This window comes from Salmo salar, chromosome 15 (genome assembly GCF_965601325.2).
Source record: "Salmo salar chromosome 15, fSalSal1, whole genome shotgun sequence".
Taxonomy (NCBI): domain Eukaryota; kingdom Metazoa; phylum Chordata; class Actinopteri; order Salmoniformes; family Salmonidae; genus Salmo; species Salmo salar.
This window is the reverse complement of record NC_138305.1, coordinates 101,506,257-101,524,543: the sequence shown is the minus strand read 5'-3', so window position 1 is coordinate 101,524,543 and position 18,287 is coordinate 101,506,257. Positions and strand designations below refer to the sequence as shown.

Here is an 18,287-nt window from a genome sequence, read left to right as displayed (position 1 = left end):
GCAGTACAGCTTGGCTCAGCTCAGTTGTATGAAAAGATTACTAGAGGCTTCAGGTTGGGCCTGAAGCAGAGCACTAAATGTACACTGAAACTCTATCAGGTAAGTATTGATTTCCATCATGTGATAAGATGTCTCTTACCTGCAGAGGATCTCAGTGTGAGGAAGTATTTCTCCGTCACAGTTCCACACAGACACTGAAGGAGGCTTACTGCAGCACAGGCCACACAACAAGTCTTTCTTCCTCCTGTCGTTCGCCATCCCTCGCTCCTCTCCTCTTTCTACCAGGTGATGTTGGGAACCGCTCCGGCTTGTTCTCTCTCCCTCTTCCCCCATCCCTCCACCATTTACTGTCTCCTCTTCATCCTCATCCTCCTTTTCTCCGGGCGGGAGAGAGAAACGTACTGCCTTCACGCGGTGGACATCCACGAAGGGCAGGTCAAACTTAGAAGGGAAGATCGAAAAACTGTCAATCAAATACAGCAGCAACTTCTTCCTTTCATCACAAGATGTTTATTTTAGGCCTTTTAGTGCTGCAGCTAGATGTTACTCCATCAGCAATTGTTCCTATGTCTTTCTCAGACCACAGATATTTCCATACTGTTATACTTGGAACGTGGCATGCCAGTCCACATGGTACGATAGCGATCTAACAAGCAATATGGCTTCAGAATTTGGCCTATTATCCAGGCTACAGTACCTGTGGAGGTTGTACCTACATAGTCCTAGGTTCAGGTTGGTTAGGATTAAAATGACCTGGCACCAGGTTAGAGTTACCTGGCACCGGGTTAGAGTTACCTGGCACCGGGTTAGAGTTACCTGGCACTGGGTTAGAGTTACCTGGTCCTGTGTGCTGGTGTGTCTGTGTAGGAAGGTGAGGAACCCTAGGGGGTGTGTGTCCCGTACAATGATGAGGTCACCTGTCCCATCAGCCAGGTGTGCTGAGGGGGACAGCCCCAGGGGACTGCGAGGACAGGAGCTGGACATACAGGTGAGGGACACAGCCTTGAACCGGCCCTCTACACTCACCCAATCACCTGCAGCACGAGGCAGAGAGAGCAGAGGAAGTTCTGTGACCGACCAGGGTTTGAGCCCTGCTCTCCTGCATGCCACAATAGTTAGCCCACTGAGCTAAAGCCCAGGCATTAACTCTAGGAGCTAACATAAGTCTTCCAGTATCAGGCAAAGTTACTCATCACCCAAGCGTGGTTGGAATTGCGTTACATAGGATGTGTGTAGACTGTAGAGTCTGTGTAGACTTTTGCCTAGACTGCGTGTTTTTATAGACTTACCCTCTGAGTCGCTGCTGAACTGACTGAAGTGGGAGATGTAGTTGGAACTAGCATCTGGAGAGTGGGGGAACAGTCTCTCTGTGCTCTTAGAACACACACTGCACCTGGAACACCGCACACACACACATTACCAACGATTGCTCTTTTTTTACACGTGACATGGGTATAACATACTGATGCATTCTAGTGATGTAACAACAGCACCTGTTCCTGATAGCCATGCATTCCATTCATATGTGTATCGTCATCTTACCCTCCCTCACAGACCCTTGGGCTGGCTATCTATCACTGACTAAAGACCGGTACAGTCTTTCAAAGATACCAGCGTCCTTTTATATGTAGATTCTACCAGTTCCTTTCCTTTCTTTCACCCAGGTAGGCTACAGTCTGCTTTCACAGACCAGGAGGTGCTGTCTCTCCTTTCGTCCAGATCAGGTTGCCCTAGGTTGGCATGGAATCCGCCCTCCTTAAGGTACAGGAGTACACCCGACACCTGGGTCTCTGTTGCAGGAGGAAGTGACTGAGGTTCTTCCCCAGGGGGAATTGAGGTCATGTCACTATAGCCTTCTGATGACGTCAAGTAGCCAGAACACTTTCTCCCCGTGGAACGGTTGAGGTGATGATATCTAGGGCAACTGTTCCTATCAGGACCTTACATTTGAGACAGGTAGTGGTATCAGAAGTCCCTCTGTTAGCTTCAGTGAGTTGTTAATGCTAAACTTATCATTATGTGGTTAAGAACACACACTGTCAATCACAAAATTTAGAGGAGCATGTGCAAGTACGTATGTATTAGTATCTCTCTGTAACAATGAAAGAGGAGGACCATCCTCCTTTTCTTCCCTGGGTAAGCCTTGTTTTGGGTCTGTGTACCAGGCAGTGAGTGAGTGTTTTTAATTCTCTGAGAAATATAGTTAGTTGCTACCCAGAGAGGCAGCGTGTGTTGTCCCTGGGGTTGGAGAGCTGGGGGTCTGCTGGTAGGTACTGAACTAGGCCTGCATAGCTCCTGTTACTCAGGTACACCATAGCACCTGGGGGAAGAGAGGGCGGGAGAGGGTTAGCAACCATCCTACAGATGTATGATCCTACTTTGAGCCAAAATAATCCTGCAGCAACAGGAAATGTGAATTTATTATATTATTATTATAATTCATTGACATTTTTGTAGGGGTTGATTACATTTTTCAGAATGGAAAATCAAATCATGAAATGTCAAAGTGGAAATTACAAACTTCAGAAGCTACAAGTTTAAAGTTCTCCTGCAACAGGGTGTACAAATTAAGATCCTACATCTGTATGGCTTTGACTCATACTGTAAACACAGAGAAACTCCATCCTCACTACCTCTCACTCTCTAACTGGTATGCAACACTATATTTGAATGTTCTGTCATGATGCATGTTGTCATTATAGACATGATTTACTTCTTAGAGCTTGTGATATGGTGATATGTAGTGAGTGACACACAACGGTGCCCCCCCCCCCCCCTTTCTGTTAAGGCAAGTCATCCAGGTCCTGACTGAGGCAGCAAAGCCTCCCCACACCATCATACTGCCATGCTGACCATTGGTATGAGGTTCTTACAGTGGAATGCAGTGTTGGTTTCCATTATGTCTGGCAAAAAACAATCTCGTCCAAAAAGTTGACTCAAGTTTGCCAAAAAGCACCTGGGTGATCATCAAGACTCCTGGAAGAATGTTCTATGGACAGATGAGTCAAAAGTATAACTTTTTGGACAGCATGGATCCCATTATGCCTGGCGAAAACCAAACAATGCATTCCACAGTAAGAACCTTATACCAACGGTCAAGCATTGTGGTGGTGGTAGTGTGATGGGGATGCTTTTCAGCCTCAGTCAGAACCTGGATGACTGAGAGGGGGCAAATACTTTTTCACAGATCTGTAGATATACATGTAGATATATACAGTACCAGTCAAAAGTTTGGATACACCTACTCATTCAAGGGTTTTCTTTATTTTTACTATTTTTTAGAGGAGCATGTGCTAGTACGTATATATTAGTTCCTCTCTGTAACAAGTAAAGATGAGGATTTTCTACATTGTAGAATAATAGTGAAGACATCAAAACTATGAAATAACACATGGAATCATGTAGTAACCAAAAAAGTGTTAAAGAATTCAAAATAGATTTTAGATTCTTCAAAGTAGCCAACCTATGCCTTGATGATGGCTTATCACACTTTTGGTATTCTCTCAACCAGCTTCACCTGGAATGCTTTTCCAACAGTCTTGAAAGAGTTCCCACATATGCTGACCACTTGTTGGCTGCTTTTCCTTCAATCTACGGTCCAACTCATCCCAAACCATCTCAATTGGGTTGAGGCCGGGTCATCTGATGCAGCACTCCATGACTCTCCTTCTTGGTCAAATAGCGCTTACACAGCCTGGAGGTGTGTTGGGTCATTAAGCTGTTGAAAAACAAATGATAGTCCCACTAAGTGCAAACCAGATGGGATGGTGAATTGTTGCAGAATGCTGTGGTTGCCATGTTGGTTAATTGAGCCTTGAATTCAAAATAAATCACCAACAGTGTCACCAGCAAAGCACCCCCACACCATCACACTACCTCCTCCATGCTTCACGGTGGGAACCATCCATTCACCTACTCTGCGTCTCACAAAGACAAGGCGATTGGAACCAAAAATCTCAAATTTGGACTCATCAGACCAAAGGACAGATTTCCACCGGTCTAATGTCCATTGCTTGTGTTTCTTGGCCCAAGCAAGTCTTCTTATTGGTGTCCTTTAGTAGTGGTTTCTTTGTAGCAATTCGACCATGAAGGACTGATTCACACAGTCTCCTCTGAACAGTTCATGTTGAGATGTGTCTGTTACTTGAACTCTGTGAAGCATTTATTTGGGCTGCAATTTCTGAGGCTGGTAACTAATGAACTTATCCTCTGCAGCAGAGGTAACTCTGGGTCTTCCTTTTCTCTGGCGGTCCTCATGAGAGCCAGTTTCATCATAGAGCTTGATGGTTTTTGCGACTGCACTTGAAGAAACATTCAAAGTTCTTGAAATTTTCAGGATTGACTGACCTTCATGTCTTGAAGTAATGATGGGCTTGTTTCTCTTTGCTTATTTGAGCTGTTTTTGCCATAATTAGGATTTGGTCTTTTACCAAATAGGGCTATCTTCTGTATACCACCCCTACCTTGTCACAACACAACTGATTGGCTCAAACGCATTAAGAAGAAAATAAATTCCACAAATTAACTTTTAACAAGGCACACCTGTTAATTGAAATGCATTCCTGGTGACTACCTCAAGAAGCTACTACATGACTCCATGTGTTATTTCATAGCTTTGATGTCTTCACTATTCTTCTACAATGTAGAAAATATATATTTTTTAAAACCCTGGAGTGAGTAGGTTTGTCCAAACTTTTGACTGGTACTGTATATATACAGTGCATTTGGAAAATATTCAGAACCGCTGACTTTTTCCACATTTTGTTACATTACAGCCTTATTCTAAAATGGATTAAATCGTTTTTTTCCCTCATCGATCTACACATAATCCCTCATAATGACAAAGTAAAAAGAAAAACTTCAATATCACATTTACATAAGTATTCAGACCCTTTACTCAGTACTTTGTTGAAGCACCTTTGGCAATGATTACAAGTCTTCTTGGGTATGACGCTGCAATCTTGGCACACCTGTGTTTGGGGAGTTTCTCCCATTTTTCTCTGCAGATCCTCTCAAACTCTGTCAGGTTGGATGGGGAGCGTCGCTGCACAGCTATTTTCAGGTCTCTCCAGAGATGTTCGGTCAAGTTCAATTCCAGGCTCTGTCTGGGCCACTCAAGGACATTCAGAGACTTGTCACAAAGCCATTCCTGCGTTGTCTTGGCTGTGTGCTTAGGGTTGCTGTCCTGTTGGAAGGAGAACCTTCTCCCCAGTCTGAGGTCCTGAGCGCTTTGGAGCAGGTTTTCATCAAGGATCTCTCCGTACTTTGTTCCGTTCATATTTCCCTTGATCCTGACTAGTCTCCCAGTCCCTGCCGCTGAAAAACATCCCCACAGCATGATGCTGCCACCATCATGCTTCACCGTAGGGGTGGTACCAGGTTTCCTCCAGAAGTGATGCTTGGCATTCAGGCTAAAGAGTTATATCTTGGTTTCATCAGAACAGAGAAACTTGTTTCTCATGGTCTGCGCGTCCTTTAGGTGCCTTTTGGCAAACTCCAAGCGGGCTGTCATGTGCCTTTTACTGAGGAGTGGCTTCCGTTTGGCCACTCTACCATAAAGGCCTGATTGGTGGAGTGCTGCAGAGATGGTTGTTCTTCTGGAAAGTTCTCCCATCTCCAAGACAATCCTGTCTTGGAGCTCTGCGGACAATTCCTTCAACCACATGGCTTGGTTTTTGCTCTGACATGCACTGGTGTGTGCCTTTCCAAATCATGTCCAATCAATTGAATTTACCACAGGTGGACTCCAATCAAGTGGTAGAAACATCTCAATGGAAACAGGATGCACCTGAGCTCAATTTCGAGTCTCATAGCAAAGGGTCAGAATACTTTTGTAAATAAGGTATTTCTGATTTTTCTAAATTTCTAAAAACCTGTTTTCACTTTGTCATTAGGAGTATTGTGTGTAGATTGATGAGGAAAAATATATAATTTAATCAATTTTAGAATAAGGCTGTAATGTAACAAAATGTTGAAAAGGGAAGGTCTGAACTTTCTGAATGCATTGTAAATATAAATATATAGATATATAGATATCATACATTGTGGCCATCCTATTAAATAAGTTGTATTCTCATTTCTAAATTAAATTAGCTGTATTGTCATTTCTAATTCTAGCGTTATCCTCTGACCTTCACCTTGGTCTAGCAGATGGTGTTTAAGAAATATTGGAGTAATAATGCAATAGCCTCTGCTTTAGGCCATGAGGCATTTCATATACAGTATACCTGAGTAGTCATATCTGAGAGGCCCCGTCTATGACATACAGTACTAGTCAAAAGTTTGGACACCAACTCATTCCAGGGTTTTTCTTTATTTTTACTAGTGAAGACATCAAAACTATGAAATAACACATATGGAATCATGTAGTAACCAAAAAAGTGTTTAACAAATAAAATATATATATATATTTGAGATGCTCAGCTTTGTAAACTCTTGGCATTCTCTCAACCAGGCTGTATCACATCTCGCCGTGATTGGGAGTCCCATAGGGCGGCGCAAAATTGGCCCAGCATCGTCCGGGTTTGGCCGGCGTAGGCCGTCATTGTAAATACAAATTTGTTCTTAACTGACTTGCCTATTTAAATTTAAATAATTATAATAAATTAAACCAGCTTCATAAACCACCTGCAATGAATTTCAATTAACAGGTGTGCCTTGTTAAAAGTTCATTTGTGGAATTTCTTTCCTTCTTAATGCGTTTGAGCCAATCAGTTGTGTTGTGACAAGGTAGGGGTGGTATACAGAAGATAGCCCTATTTGGTAAAAGACCAAATCCATATTATGGCAAGAACAGCTCAAATGTATTTATTTATTTATTTATTTATTTCACCTTTATTTAACCAGGTAGGCAAGTTGAGAACAAGTTCTCATTTACAATTGCGACCTGGGCAGGATAAAGCAAAGCAGTTCGACACATACAACAACACAGAGTTACACATGGAGTAAAACAAACATACAGTCAATAATACGGTAGAAAAATAAGTCTATATACAATGTGATCAAATGAGGTGAGATAAGGGAGGTAAAGGCAAAAAAGGCCATGGTGGCAAAGTAAATACAATATAGCAAGTAAAACACTGGAATGGTAGATTTGTAGTGGAAGAAAGTGCAAAGTAGAAATAGAAATAATGGGGTGCAAAGGAGCTAAATAAATAAATAAATAAATACAGTAGGGGAAGAGGTAGTTGTTTGGGCTAAATTATAGATGGGCTATGTACAGGTGCAGTGATCTCTGAGCTGCTCTGACAGCTGGTGCTTAAAGCTAGTGAGGGAGATATGTGTTTCCAGTTTCAGAGATTTTTGTAGTTCATTCCAGTCATTGGCAGCAGAGAACTGGAAGGAGAGATGGCCAAAGGAGGAATTGGCTTTGGGGGTGACCAGAGAGATATACCTACTGGAGCGCGTGCTACAGGTGGGTGCTGCTATGGTGACCAGTGAGCTGAGATAAGGGGGGACTTTACCTAGCAGGGTCTTGTAGATGACCTGGAGCCAGTGGGTTTGGCGACAAGTATGAAGCGAAGGCCAGCCAACGAGAGCGTACAGGTCGCAGTGGTGGGTAGTATATGGGGCTTTGGTGACAAAACGGATGGCACTGTGATAGACTGCATCCAGTTTATTGAGTAGGGTATTGGAGGCTATTTTGTAAATGACATCGCCGAAGTCGAGGATTGGTAGGATGGTCAGTTTTACGAGGGTATGTTTGGCAGCATGAGTGAAGGATGCTTTGTTGCGAAATAGGAAGCCAATTCTAGATTTAACTTTGGATTGGAGATGTTTGATGTGAGTCTGGAAGGAGAGCATACAGTCTAACCAGACACCTAGGTATTTGTAGTTGTCCACATATTCTAAGTAAGAACCGTCCAGAGTAGTGATGCTGGACGGGCGGGCAGGTGCGGGCAGCGATCGGTTGAAGAGCATGCATTTAGTTTTACTTGTATTTAAGAGCAGTTGGAGACCACGGAAGGAGAGTTGTATGGCATTGAAGCTCGTCTGGAGGGTTGTTAACACAGTGTCCAAAGGAGGGCCAGAAGTATACAGAATGGTGTCGTCTGCATAGAGGTGGATCAGAGACTAACCAGCAGCAAGAGCGACATCATTGATGTATACAGAGAAAAGAGTTTGCCCAAGAATTGAACCCTGTGGCACCCCCATAGAGACTACCAGAGGCCCGGACAACAGGCCATCCGATTTGACACATTGAACTCTATCAGAGAAGTAGTTGGTGAACTAGGCGAGGCAATCATTTGAGAAACCAAGGCTATTGAGTCTGCCGATGAGGATGTGGTGATTGACATAGTCGAAAGCCTTGGCCAGGTCAATGAATACGGCAGCACAGTATTGTTTCTTATCGATGGCGGTTACGATATCGTTTAGGACCTTGAGCGTGGCTGAGGTGCACCCATGACCAGCTCTGAAACCAGATTGCATAGCGGAGAAGATGCGGTGGGATTCGAAATGGTCGGTAATTTGTTTGTTGACTTGGCTTTCGAAGACCTTAGAAAGGCAGGGTAGGATAGATATAGGTCTGTAGCAGTTTGGGTCAAGAGAGTCCCCTCCTTTGAAGAGGGGGATGACAGCAGCTGCTTTCCAATCTTTTGGAATCTCAGACGGCACGAAAGAGAAGTTGAACAGGCTAGTAATAGGGGTTGTAACAATTTCGGCAGATCATTTTAGAAAGAAAGGGTCCAGATTGTCTAGCCCGGCTGATTTGTAGGGGTCCAGATTTTTCAGCTCTTTCAAAACATCAGCTGACTGGATTTGGGAGAAGGAGAAATGGGGACGGCTTGGGCGAGTAGCTGTGGGGGGTGCAGTGCTGTAGACCGCGGTAGGGATAGCCAGGTGGAAAGCATGGCCAGCCATAGAAAATGCTTATTGAAATTCTCAATTGTACTGAATTTATCGGAGGTGACAGTTTCTCCTATCCTCAGTGCAGTGGGCAGCTGGGAGGAGGTGTTCTTATTCTCCATGGACTTTACAGTGTCCCAGAACTTTTTTGAGTTTGTGTTGCAGGAAGCAAATTTCTGCTTGAAAAAGCTAGCCTTGGCTTTTCTAACTGCCTGTGTATATTGGTTTCTAACTTCCATGAAAAGTTGCATATCACGGGGGCTGTCCGATGCTAATGCAGAACGCCACAAGATGTTTTTGTGTTGGTTGAGGGCAGTCAGGTCTGGAGAGAACCAAGGGCTATATCTGTTCCTGGTTCTAAATTTCTTGAATGGGGCATGCTTATTTAAGATGGTGAGGAAGGCATTTAAAAAAAAAATAACCAGGCATCCTCTACTGACGGGATGAGGTCAATATCCTTCCAGGATAGCCAGGCCAGGTCGATTAGAAAGGCTTGCTCGCTGAAATGTTTCAGGGAGCGTTTGACAGTGATGAGTGGAGGTCGTTTGACCGCTGACCCATTACGGATGCAGGCAATGAGGCAGTGATCGCTGAGATCTTGGTTGAAAACTATAAGCAAAGAGAAACGACAGTCCATCATTACTTTGACTGACCTTCATGTCTTAATCCGGAAAATTTCAAGAACTTTGAAAGTTTCTTCAAGTGCAGTTGCAAAAACCATTGTGGTTGAATTGCTGCAAAGAAACCACTACTAAAGGACACCAATAAGAAGACGAGACTTGCTTGGGCCAAGAAACACGAACAATGGACATTAGACCGGTGGAAATCTGTCCTTTGGTCTGATATATAAAAATGGCGCCGGAAGAAATGGCAGCAGTTTTACGGGCGCCCAACCAATTGTGCTATTATGTGTTTTTTTCATGTTATTTGTAACTTATTTTGTACATAAAGTTTCTGCCACCGTATCTTTACGGCAAAAAAGAGCTTCTGGATATCAGGACAGCGATCACTCACCTTGGATTAGATTAAGATTTTTTCTTCAACAAGCAGGAAGTACAGGACATTCTACAAACACCCGACAGGGCCAACATCCCCGTTATTTGCAAGAGAAAGAAACGCAGGTACAGAGGACACAGATCGGGATGCCTCGTGAGGACCCGCAGAAGGCGAGTGGGAAAGCTGCCGTTACCGTCAATATTACTCGCCAACGTGCAATCATTGGACAATAAATTAGACGAGGTACGATCACGAATATCATACTAACAGGACATCAAAAACTGTAATATCCTATGTTTCACGGAATCGTGGCTGAATGACGACATGGATATTCAGCTAGCGGGACATGCGCTGCACCGGATAGATAGAACAGCACACTCCGGTAAGACGAGGGGGGAGGGGCGGTCTGTGCATATTTGTTAACAACAGCTGGCGCACGAAATCTAAGGAAGCCTGAGGTTGAGTATATTGTGATAAATTGCAGGCCACACTACTTGCCTAGAGAGTTTTCAGCTGTACTTTTCATGGCTGTTTATTTACCACCACAGACTGATGCTGGCACTAAGACCGCACTAAGTCAGCTGTATCAGGAAATAATCAAACAGGAAACCACTCACCCAGAGGCGGCGCTCCTAGTGGCCGGAGACTATCATGCATGGAAACTTAAATCAGTTCTACCAAATTTCTATCAACATGTTAAATGTGCAACCAGAGGGGAAAAAAATTCTACATCACCTGTACTCCGCACACAGAGACGTGTACAGAGCTCTTCCTCGCCCTCCATTTGGAAAAATCCGACCACAACTCTATCCTCCTGAATCCTGCTTACAAGCATAAATTAAAGCACGAAGCACCAGGTCTATAGAAAAGTGGTCAGATGAAGCAGATGCTAAACTACAGGACTGTTTTGCTATCACAGACTGGAACATGTTCCGGGATTCTTCCGATGGCATTGAGGAGTACACCACATCAGTCACTGGCTTTATCAATAAGTGCATCGAGGACGTCGTCCCCACAGTGACTGTACGTACATACCCCAACCAGAAGCCATGGATTACAGGCAACATTCGCATTGAGCTAAAGGGTAGAGCTGCCGCTTTCAAGGTGCGGGACTCTAACACGGAAGCTTACAAGAAATCCTGCTATGCCCTGCGACGAACCATCAAACAGGCAAAACGTCAATACAGGGCTAAGATTGAATCATACTACACCGGCTTGCAAACCATTACAGACTACAAAGGGAAGCACAGCCGTGAGCTGCCCAGTGACTCAAGCCTACCAGAGGAGCAAAATCACTTCTATGCTCGCTTCGAGGCAAGCAACACTGAGGCATGCATGAGAGCATCAGCTGTTCCGGACGACTGTGTGATCACGCTCCCCGTAGCCGATGTAAGACCTTTAAACAGGTCAACATACACAAGGCTGCGGGGCCAGACGGATTACCAGGACGTGTGCTCCGGGCGTGTGCTGACCAACTAGCAGGAGTCTTCACTGACATTTTCAACATGTCCCTGATTGAGTCTGTAATACCAACATGTTTCAAGCAGACCACCATAGTCCCTGTGCCCAAGAACACAAAGGCAAACTGCCTAAATGACTACAGACCTGTAGCACTCATGTCCGTAGCCATGAAGTGCTTTGAAAGGCTGGTAATGGCTCACATCAACACTATTATCCCAGAAACCCTAGACCCACTCCAATTTGCACACCACCCAAACAGATCCACAGATGATGCAATCTCTATTGCACTCCACACTGCCCTTTCCCACCTGGACAAAAGGAACACTTATGTGAGAATGCTATTCATTGACAACAGCTCAGCGTTCAACACCATAGTACCCTCAAAGCTCATCACTAAGCTAAGGATCCTGGGACTAAACACCTCCCTCTGCAACTGGATCCTGGACTTCCTGACAGGCCGCCCCCAGGCGGTGAGGGTAGGTAGCAACACATCTGCCACGCTGATCCTCAACACTGGAGCCCCCCAGGGGTGCGTGCTCAGTCCCCTCCTGTACTCCCTGTTCACCCACGACTGCATGGCCAGGCACAACTCCAACACCATCATTAAGTTTGCAGACGACAGAACAGTGGTAGGCTTGATCACCGACAACGACGAGACAGCCTATAGGGAGGAGGTCAGAGACCTGGCCGGGTGGTGCCAGAATAACAACCTATCCCTCAACGTAACCAAGACTAAGAAGATGATTGTGGACTACAGGAAAAGGAGGACTGAGCACGCCCCCATTCTCATCAACGGGGTTGTAGTGGAGCAGGTTGAGAGCTTCAAGTTCCTTGGTGTCCACATCAACAACAAACTAGAATGGTCCAAACACACCAAGACAGTCGTGAAGAGGGCACGACAAAGCCTATTTCCCCTCAGGAAACTAAAAAGATTTGGCATGGGTCTTGAGATCCTCAAAAGGTTCTACAGCTGCAACATCGAGAGAATCCTGACTGGTTGCATCACTGCCTGGTAGGGCAATTGCTCGGGCCTCCGACCACAAGGCACTACAGAGGGTAGTGCGTACGGCCCAGTACATCACTGGGGCAAAGATGCCTGCCATCCAGGACCTCTACACCAGGCGGTGTCAGAGGAAGGCCCTAAAAATTGTCAAAGACCTCAGCCACCCCAGTCAGACTGTTCTCTCTACTACCGCATGGCAAGCGGTACCGGAGTGCCAAGTCTAGGACAAAAAGGCTTCTCAACAGTTTTTACCCCCAAGCCATAAGACTCCTGAACAGGTAATACAATGGCTACCCGGACTATTTGCATTGTGTGCCCCCCCAACCCCTCTTTTACGCTGCTGCTACTCTCTGTTTATCATATATGCATAGTCACTTTAACTATACGTTCATGTACATATGTACATACTACCTCAATTGGCCCGACCAACCAGTGCTCCCGCACATTGGCTAACCGGGCTATCTGCATTGTGTCCCGTCACCCACCACCCCCTCTTTTATGCTACTCTCTGTCCATCATATATGCATAGTCACTTTAACCATATCTACATACTACCTCAATCAGCCTGACTAACCGGTGTCTATATGTAGCCTCGCTACTTTTATAGCCTCGCTACTGTTTTTCACTGTCTTTTTACTGTCTTTTTACTGTTTTTATTTCTTTACTTACCTATTGTTCACCTAATACCTTTTTTACACTATTGGTTAGAGTCTGTAAGTAAGCATTTCATTATAAGGTCTACACCTGTTGTATTCGGCGCACGTGATAAATAAACTCTGATTTGATGAATCCAAATTTGAGATTTTTGGTTCCAACCGCCGTGTCTTTGTGAGATGCAGAGTAGGTGAATGAATGATATCCGCATGTGTGGTTCCCACCGTGAAGCATGGAGGAGGTGGTGTGATGGTGTGGGGGGTGCTTTGCTGGTGACACTGTCAGTGATTTATTTACAATTCAAGACACATGTAACCAGCATGGCTACCACAGCATTCTGCAGCTATACACCATCCCATCTGGTTTGCGCTTAGTGGGACTGTCATTTCTTTTTCAACAGGACAATGACCCAACACACACAGCCTGGAGGTAAGGGCTATTTGACCAAGAAGGAGAATGATGGAGTGCTGCATCAGATGACCTGGCCTCCACAATCTCCAGACCTCAACCTGATTTAAGATGGTTTGGGATGAGTTGGACAGCAGAAGGAAAAGCAGCCAACAAGTGCTCAGCATATGTGGTAACTCCTTCAAGACTGTTGGCAAAGCATTCCAGGGGAAGCTGGTTGAGAGAATGCCAAGACTGTGCAAAATTGTCATCAAGGCAAAGGGTGGCTACTTTGAAGAATCTCAAATCTAAAATATATTTTGATTTGTTTAACACATTTTTGGTTACTACATGATTCCATATGTGTTATTTCATAGTTTTGATGTCTTCTCTATTATTCTACAATATAGTAATAAAAAAAATAAGAAAAACCCTTGAATGAGTAGGTGTGTCCAAACTTTTGACTGGTACTGTATGTCTGCAATATTAGACCATGTGAAGCTGATGGTACTCAGCATCGCCTCATACATAGTGACTGCATCACATTATGCCAATAATCACAATAATGCACACCTTCTCGTCTATTATTGCTTGAATTTTTCGTTGCATACCTGAATAGTCATATCTGAAAGGCCCCATCCAGCGGTGTCTCTCACTTTCAGCCAGCACGTCTCCATAGAACCCGTATCCTACCAGAGACACAGAGTAACGCACCAGAGACGAGCGGTGGTGGACAGAACACACGTCCAGAGGCTGAGAGTCTCCTGCAATGGGTTGTTGGAATGTGGAGGACAAGGTAGATCATGATTTAGATAATGATTTAGATCATTGACATTAACTTCACAATTCTGCCCTTGTGAAATAATGATGCTGCTTATGACTAAAGTTGCTGCTTATGGCTCCTGTAAAGTGATGCTTTTCACATTTTAGCAGACGCTCTTATGCAGAGCGAGTAACAGGAGCAATTAAGGTTAAGTGCCTTGCTTATGGGCACATCGATAGATTTTTCAACTAGTCTGCTCAGGGATTCGAACCTGCAACCTCCCGGTTACTGGCTCAATGCTTAACCGCTAGGCTACCTGCTTCCTCAGTGGCTAAAGATATTGGCTGAACATGATTTTAAGCTACACCAGATAACAAAGTCAAGTACAATGTAATCTAAAATGTATTATTTGTTATTAACTGTGTTTTTAATTTATGATCATATCTCACCAATGATAATGTGCAGAGCAGAGGTCACTGGGTCGTTGACTCCCACAGTGGCAAAACACACGCAGTCTGTGGAGCCTGAGAGAACACACAGTCTCATATCAGATGCAACTATATAGTCAGGTTGAATCTTTACGTCTTTTCTCGATTCCTTGTGTCCTCCCTCCTTCTCAAAATTTCAGAAGGGCACGAAGAGAACATCATGGAACATTCACTTTCTTTGCGGAAGGACTTCTGAGATCAACCAAATGCATTTAATTCTTTATCGATGATGTCTCTCACCTGCAGGAATGATGCCAATGTGGAGGTCACATGACTGTAGGGAGGGGTCATGCTCTGATAGCCCCGCCTCCTGCTGTGTTCGGCCAATCACACCGTGCAGCAGCTCACTGAACATTCCATCCCCGCCCACACATACCACACTGAGGTAGGGACAAACATAAACAAACAGTGATGTGGTGAAACCCAATCCCAGGCTAAACCTGAAATGGAGTGCACTACTCAATACTCCCTATATAGTGCACTTCTTTTGAACAGAGTCCTATGGGCCTTACTACTTTTGACCAGAGGCCTCATCAAAAGGGGTGAATAGGGTAGCATTTCGTAATTGGCTGCCATAGCGTTGCTGTTAACATAACAACATTGAAATGTCTGACGTACCCATCGAAACCAGTTAGGTCTTTCTTCAGTATGTGGTCTCTCGCCTGGTTGGCCCGCTCTGTCACTGAATGACAAAAACAAAGCAGAATTTGTTTTACTATTAGAAATACAGCAATATACCATGTTATTATACAGCAATATACCATGTTATAACACAGCAACAGACCATCTTATTATATAGCAATAGAACATCTTATTATATAGCAACAGACCATCTTATTATATAGCAATAGAACATCTTATTATATAGCAATAGAACATCTTATTATATAGCAACAGAACATCTTATTATATAGCAACAGAACATGTAATCATGAGCATAATCATGTGTCACGCCAATATCACCACACAATGCCCTTGTTAATTAGCCTGCTACTGACAAACACCAAAACAAACTTAACTACCAGTTCTATACGTCACAGGATTTTCTACATCACTATTGTTTCACACGGGTCTCACCTACAACATGAGAGCTGACCCCTGCCAGCTCAAACAGTGGGGCCACTAGAGAGTGATAGATCTGCCTCCCTTGTTTCTTTCCTCCGAACGGGTTGATGAACACCAACAACCTGTGAGGACGAGAGGGGCCTGAGAGAGGAGAGGAGGATAGACCGATCAAAATAGCATATCAAAAGAAGAGTGGAGACAGAGTGGATCCATGGAAATCAACAGATGGGGTGGGGTGTGTTAGAATTTCAATACTTTTGTGATTTAAAAAAATTCTTCTAAAAACAATACTGGAGGATGTGTTCTTGCATTGCCTTTTGACCCTAAGGGGATTAATACATTTAAATGGAATTGACATCTTATCTCAGGACAAGTGAAGTTTTTCCTTACTGTGTGTTTTGAGGGCAATCCTCAGCTGGGTCATCCACTGGTCTCTGAGGTCCCTGCTGGGACAGCTGAACTGGGTCCTGCCCAGGCGCCATAGCAACCCATAGGAACTACCGCTGCTGCTACGCTTCACATAGAACACTGCAGAACAGGACACAGGGAGGGAGGGAGGAGGACACCAGGAAATTGCTTTTGTTTGATTTTGTGTTGTGTCTAATCTCGGCTCCCAGAACTAAATCTCTCGCTGCGTCTGTTACCAGAGACTGTGTGCCTGACCTTGGGGCAGTAAGATAACTCACCTGTGAAGTCTCTGTCTGTGTCTTCAATAACTGACCTCTGGGGCAGAACCTCCACATGCCCCTCCTCCACAGCAACAACCTCCGACACTGGTACTGAAACTAGGATCCCACAGGCACAGTATGACATTGAAACTTGTATTACATAAGCCCTGCTTATACATGGTGATAACATGCGTCCTTTGTCCTGATCTTGTCCACATTCTGATTGTGCTCACATTTTTAGACAGATGTAGATGATTAAAAGACACATTGCGATCTGATTGTGATCAGATCTTCCTTACCACCTCCAGAGGTAGTCAGGCACACATTGTGTCTGGATATCAGTCAACAGATTGCATACAGGGAGGAACCATCTAATATGGTCACAATGCGGACACAGTCGACACGTAAGAGACACATTTTAATACAATGTGTAGATGCGACAAACCTTGGTCAGATAGTGATTGGGTCATATTGATCAGCTCACCAAATTCACATGTTATAGCAAGGTGTTAACGAGGCTACACACACACACACACACACACACACACACACACACACACACACACACACACACACACACACACACACACACACACAAACTGGTAAATAATTTGCTTATATTGAGCTCATGTGGCTATTAATTAAAGGGCACATCGGATAGTGTGTGTGTGTGTGTGTGTGTGTGTGTGTGTGTGTGTGTGTGTGTGTGTGTGTGTGTGTGTGTGTGTGTGTGTGTGTGTGTTTTCTAGTGTTTCATGTTAGTGCTGTATAACTTGTTATTCACCTTTACAGGAAAAGGGACATTCTTCATGAGTGAAATACAGTGTACCTATAATAATTTGTATTTTTATACCAATTTCTCTGAAACACACACTACTTACTAGCCTACTAACTTTACAGAATGGATAGAATTTCATTTAATAATTGTTAAAATAAGTCTTCACATTTTACCACTAGCATGTAGCCTATTTACATCAGTTTCCACTTACATGCTGTCTCCAAGACAGGTTTGGTGACTTTCTATTAGTGGTACATAGCACACATTCACTCTACTCAAAACAACATGCATGCTGTGTAACGCCAGTGTGATTGAATGATTACCATATGAGGCTAGTCAAGTCTTCTTTTTATTTACTTTATTCTAAGAGTGAATGAGATTGTTATGCAATTATTACTAGGCAACCTAAGATACAATCCTATGTAAATCCTATCTGAGCCTACATGAAAGTGTATTTAAAAGTAATGTATATAATGAAATATCTACAATTAGAAAGAGAGGGGGTCAACAGATGCCATGCACGACGAAAGTAATGGATAAAATTATAAAAGGGACTCACCGGTCTTATCACGGTTCTTCTTATCGAGCTCAGTCCAGTTGAGGTGCCAGTCGGTAAGGGCTGCCCGGTAACGTTTCTTACCAACCCATAGACTGGACTCCAACTGTACTAGATCTACATCCATACTATATGTATCTCTACAAACGTCTATAGTATAGATAGACAGGATTGCAGTTCTCTATCTCACTATCACAGAAGAATGTAGGCAACCGAAGAACAATTTATTCTAGAAATGATTCCAATAATTCAATATTGCCGCATATTAAAATGGTCAACTTTCCAGATACAAGCTCCACTCTGAAAACAATATCTCAAAGTGTTGTTCAAATACAATAAAGGTCTGATAAGATTAATGAGAAACTTTTTTTTGTATCTGTAAAGTCCCTGTCTTTAGATTAACGCGCATGTCAGTGACAGGTAGGCTTCATCTCTAAAAATATTTTGTTTTCCTTATATCCCTCTCGCACCTGTCTTTAACATTTGCATGCTGCTCTCTGGTTGGCTGCTACTACCCGCGTTGCAGGTAATTAGCATAAAAGCATGTCATGCCAAAATATTGGATTCCTTTGACTCTTGAACTGCTCTGTATGAAATATCCTACATTTCAAAAGCCTGGTT

At 43.8% G+C, this 18,287-nt stretch overlaps 1 protein-coding gene across 2 annotated transcripts in view; it reads right to left on the bottom strand.

The window, feature by feature from the left end:
• Window positions 1-18,287, bottom strand: part of LOC106572704 (ceramide kinase) — a 20,448-nt gene extending 2,161 nt beyond the window's left edge. Inside the window, exons 1-12 of one of the 2 annotated variants that reach the window (XM_014147104.3) lie at window positions 17,670-18,287; window positions 16,351-16,449; window positions 16,055-16,192; window positions 15,677-15,805; window positions 15,218-15,281; window positions 14,840-14,979; window positions 14,561-14,635; window positions 13,960-14,112; window positions 2,215-2,320; window positions 1,290-1,393; window positions 838-1,067; window positions 140-441 (exon numbers count right to left, since the gene is read on the bottom strand). In XM_014147104.3, the coding sequence (XP_014002579.1) occupies window positions 140-441; window positions 838-1,067; window positions 1,290-1,393; window positions 2,215-2,320; window positions 13,960-14,112; window positions 14,561-14,635; window positions 14,840-14,979; window positions 15,218-15,281; window positions 15,677-15,805; window positions 16,055-16,192; window positions 16,351-16,449; window positions 17,670-17,793 (1,664 nt within the window). In that variant the 5' untranslated portion in view covers window positions 17,794-18,287. The remainder of the gene's footprint in view (window positions 1-139; window positions 442-837; window positions 1,068-1,289; window positions 1,394-2,214; window positions 2,321-13,959; window positions 14,113-14,560; window positions 14,636-14,839; window positions 14,980-15,217; window positions 15,282-15,676; window positions 15,806-16,054; window positions 16,193-16,350; window positions 16,450-17,669) is intronic. The other variant, XM_014147107.3, reaches the window with a different exon arrangement.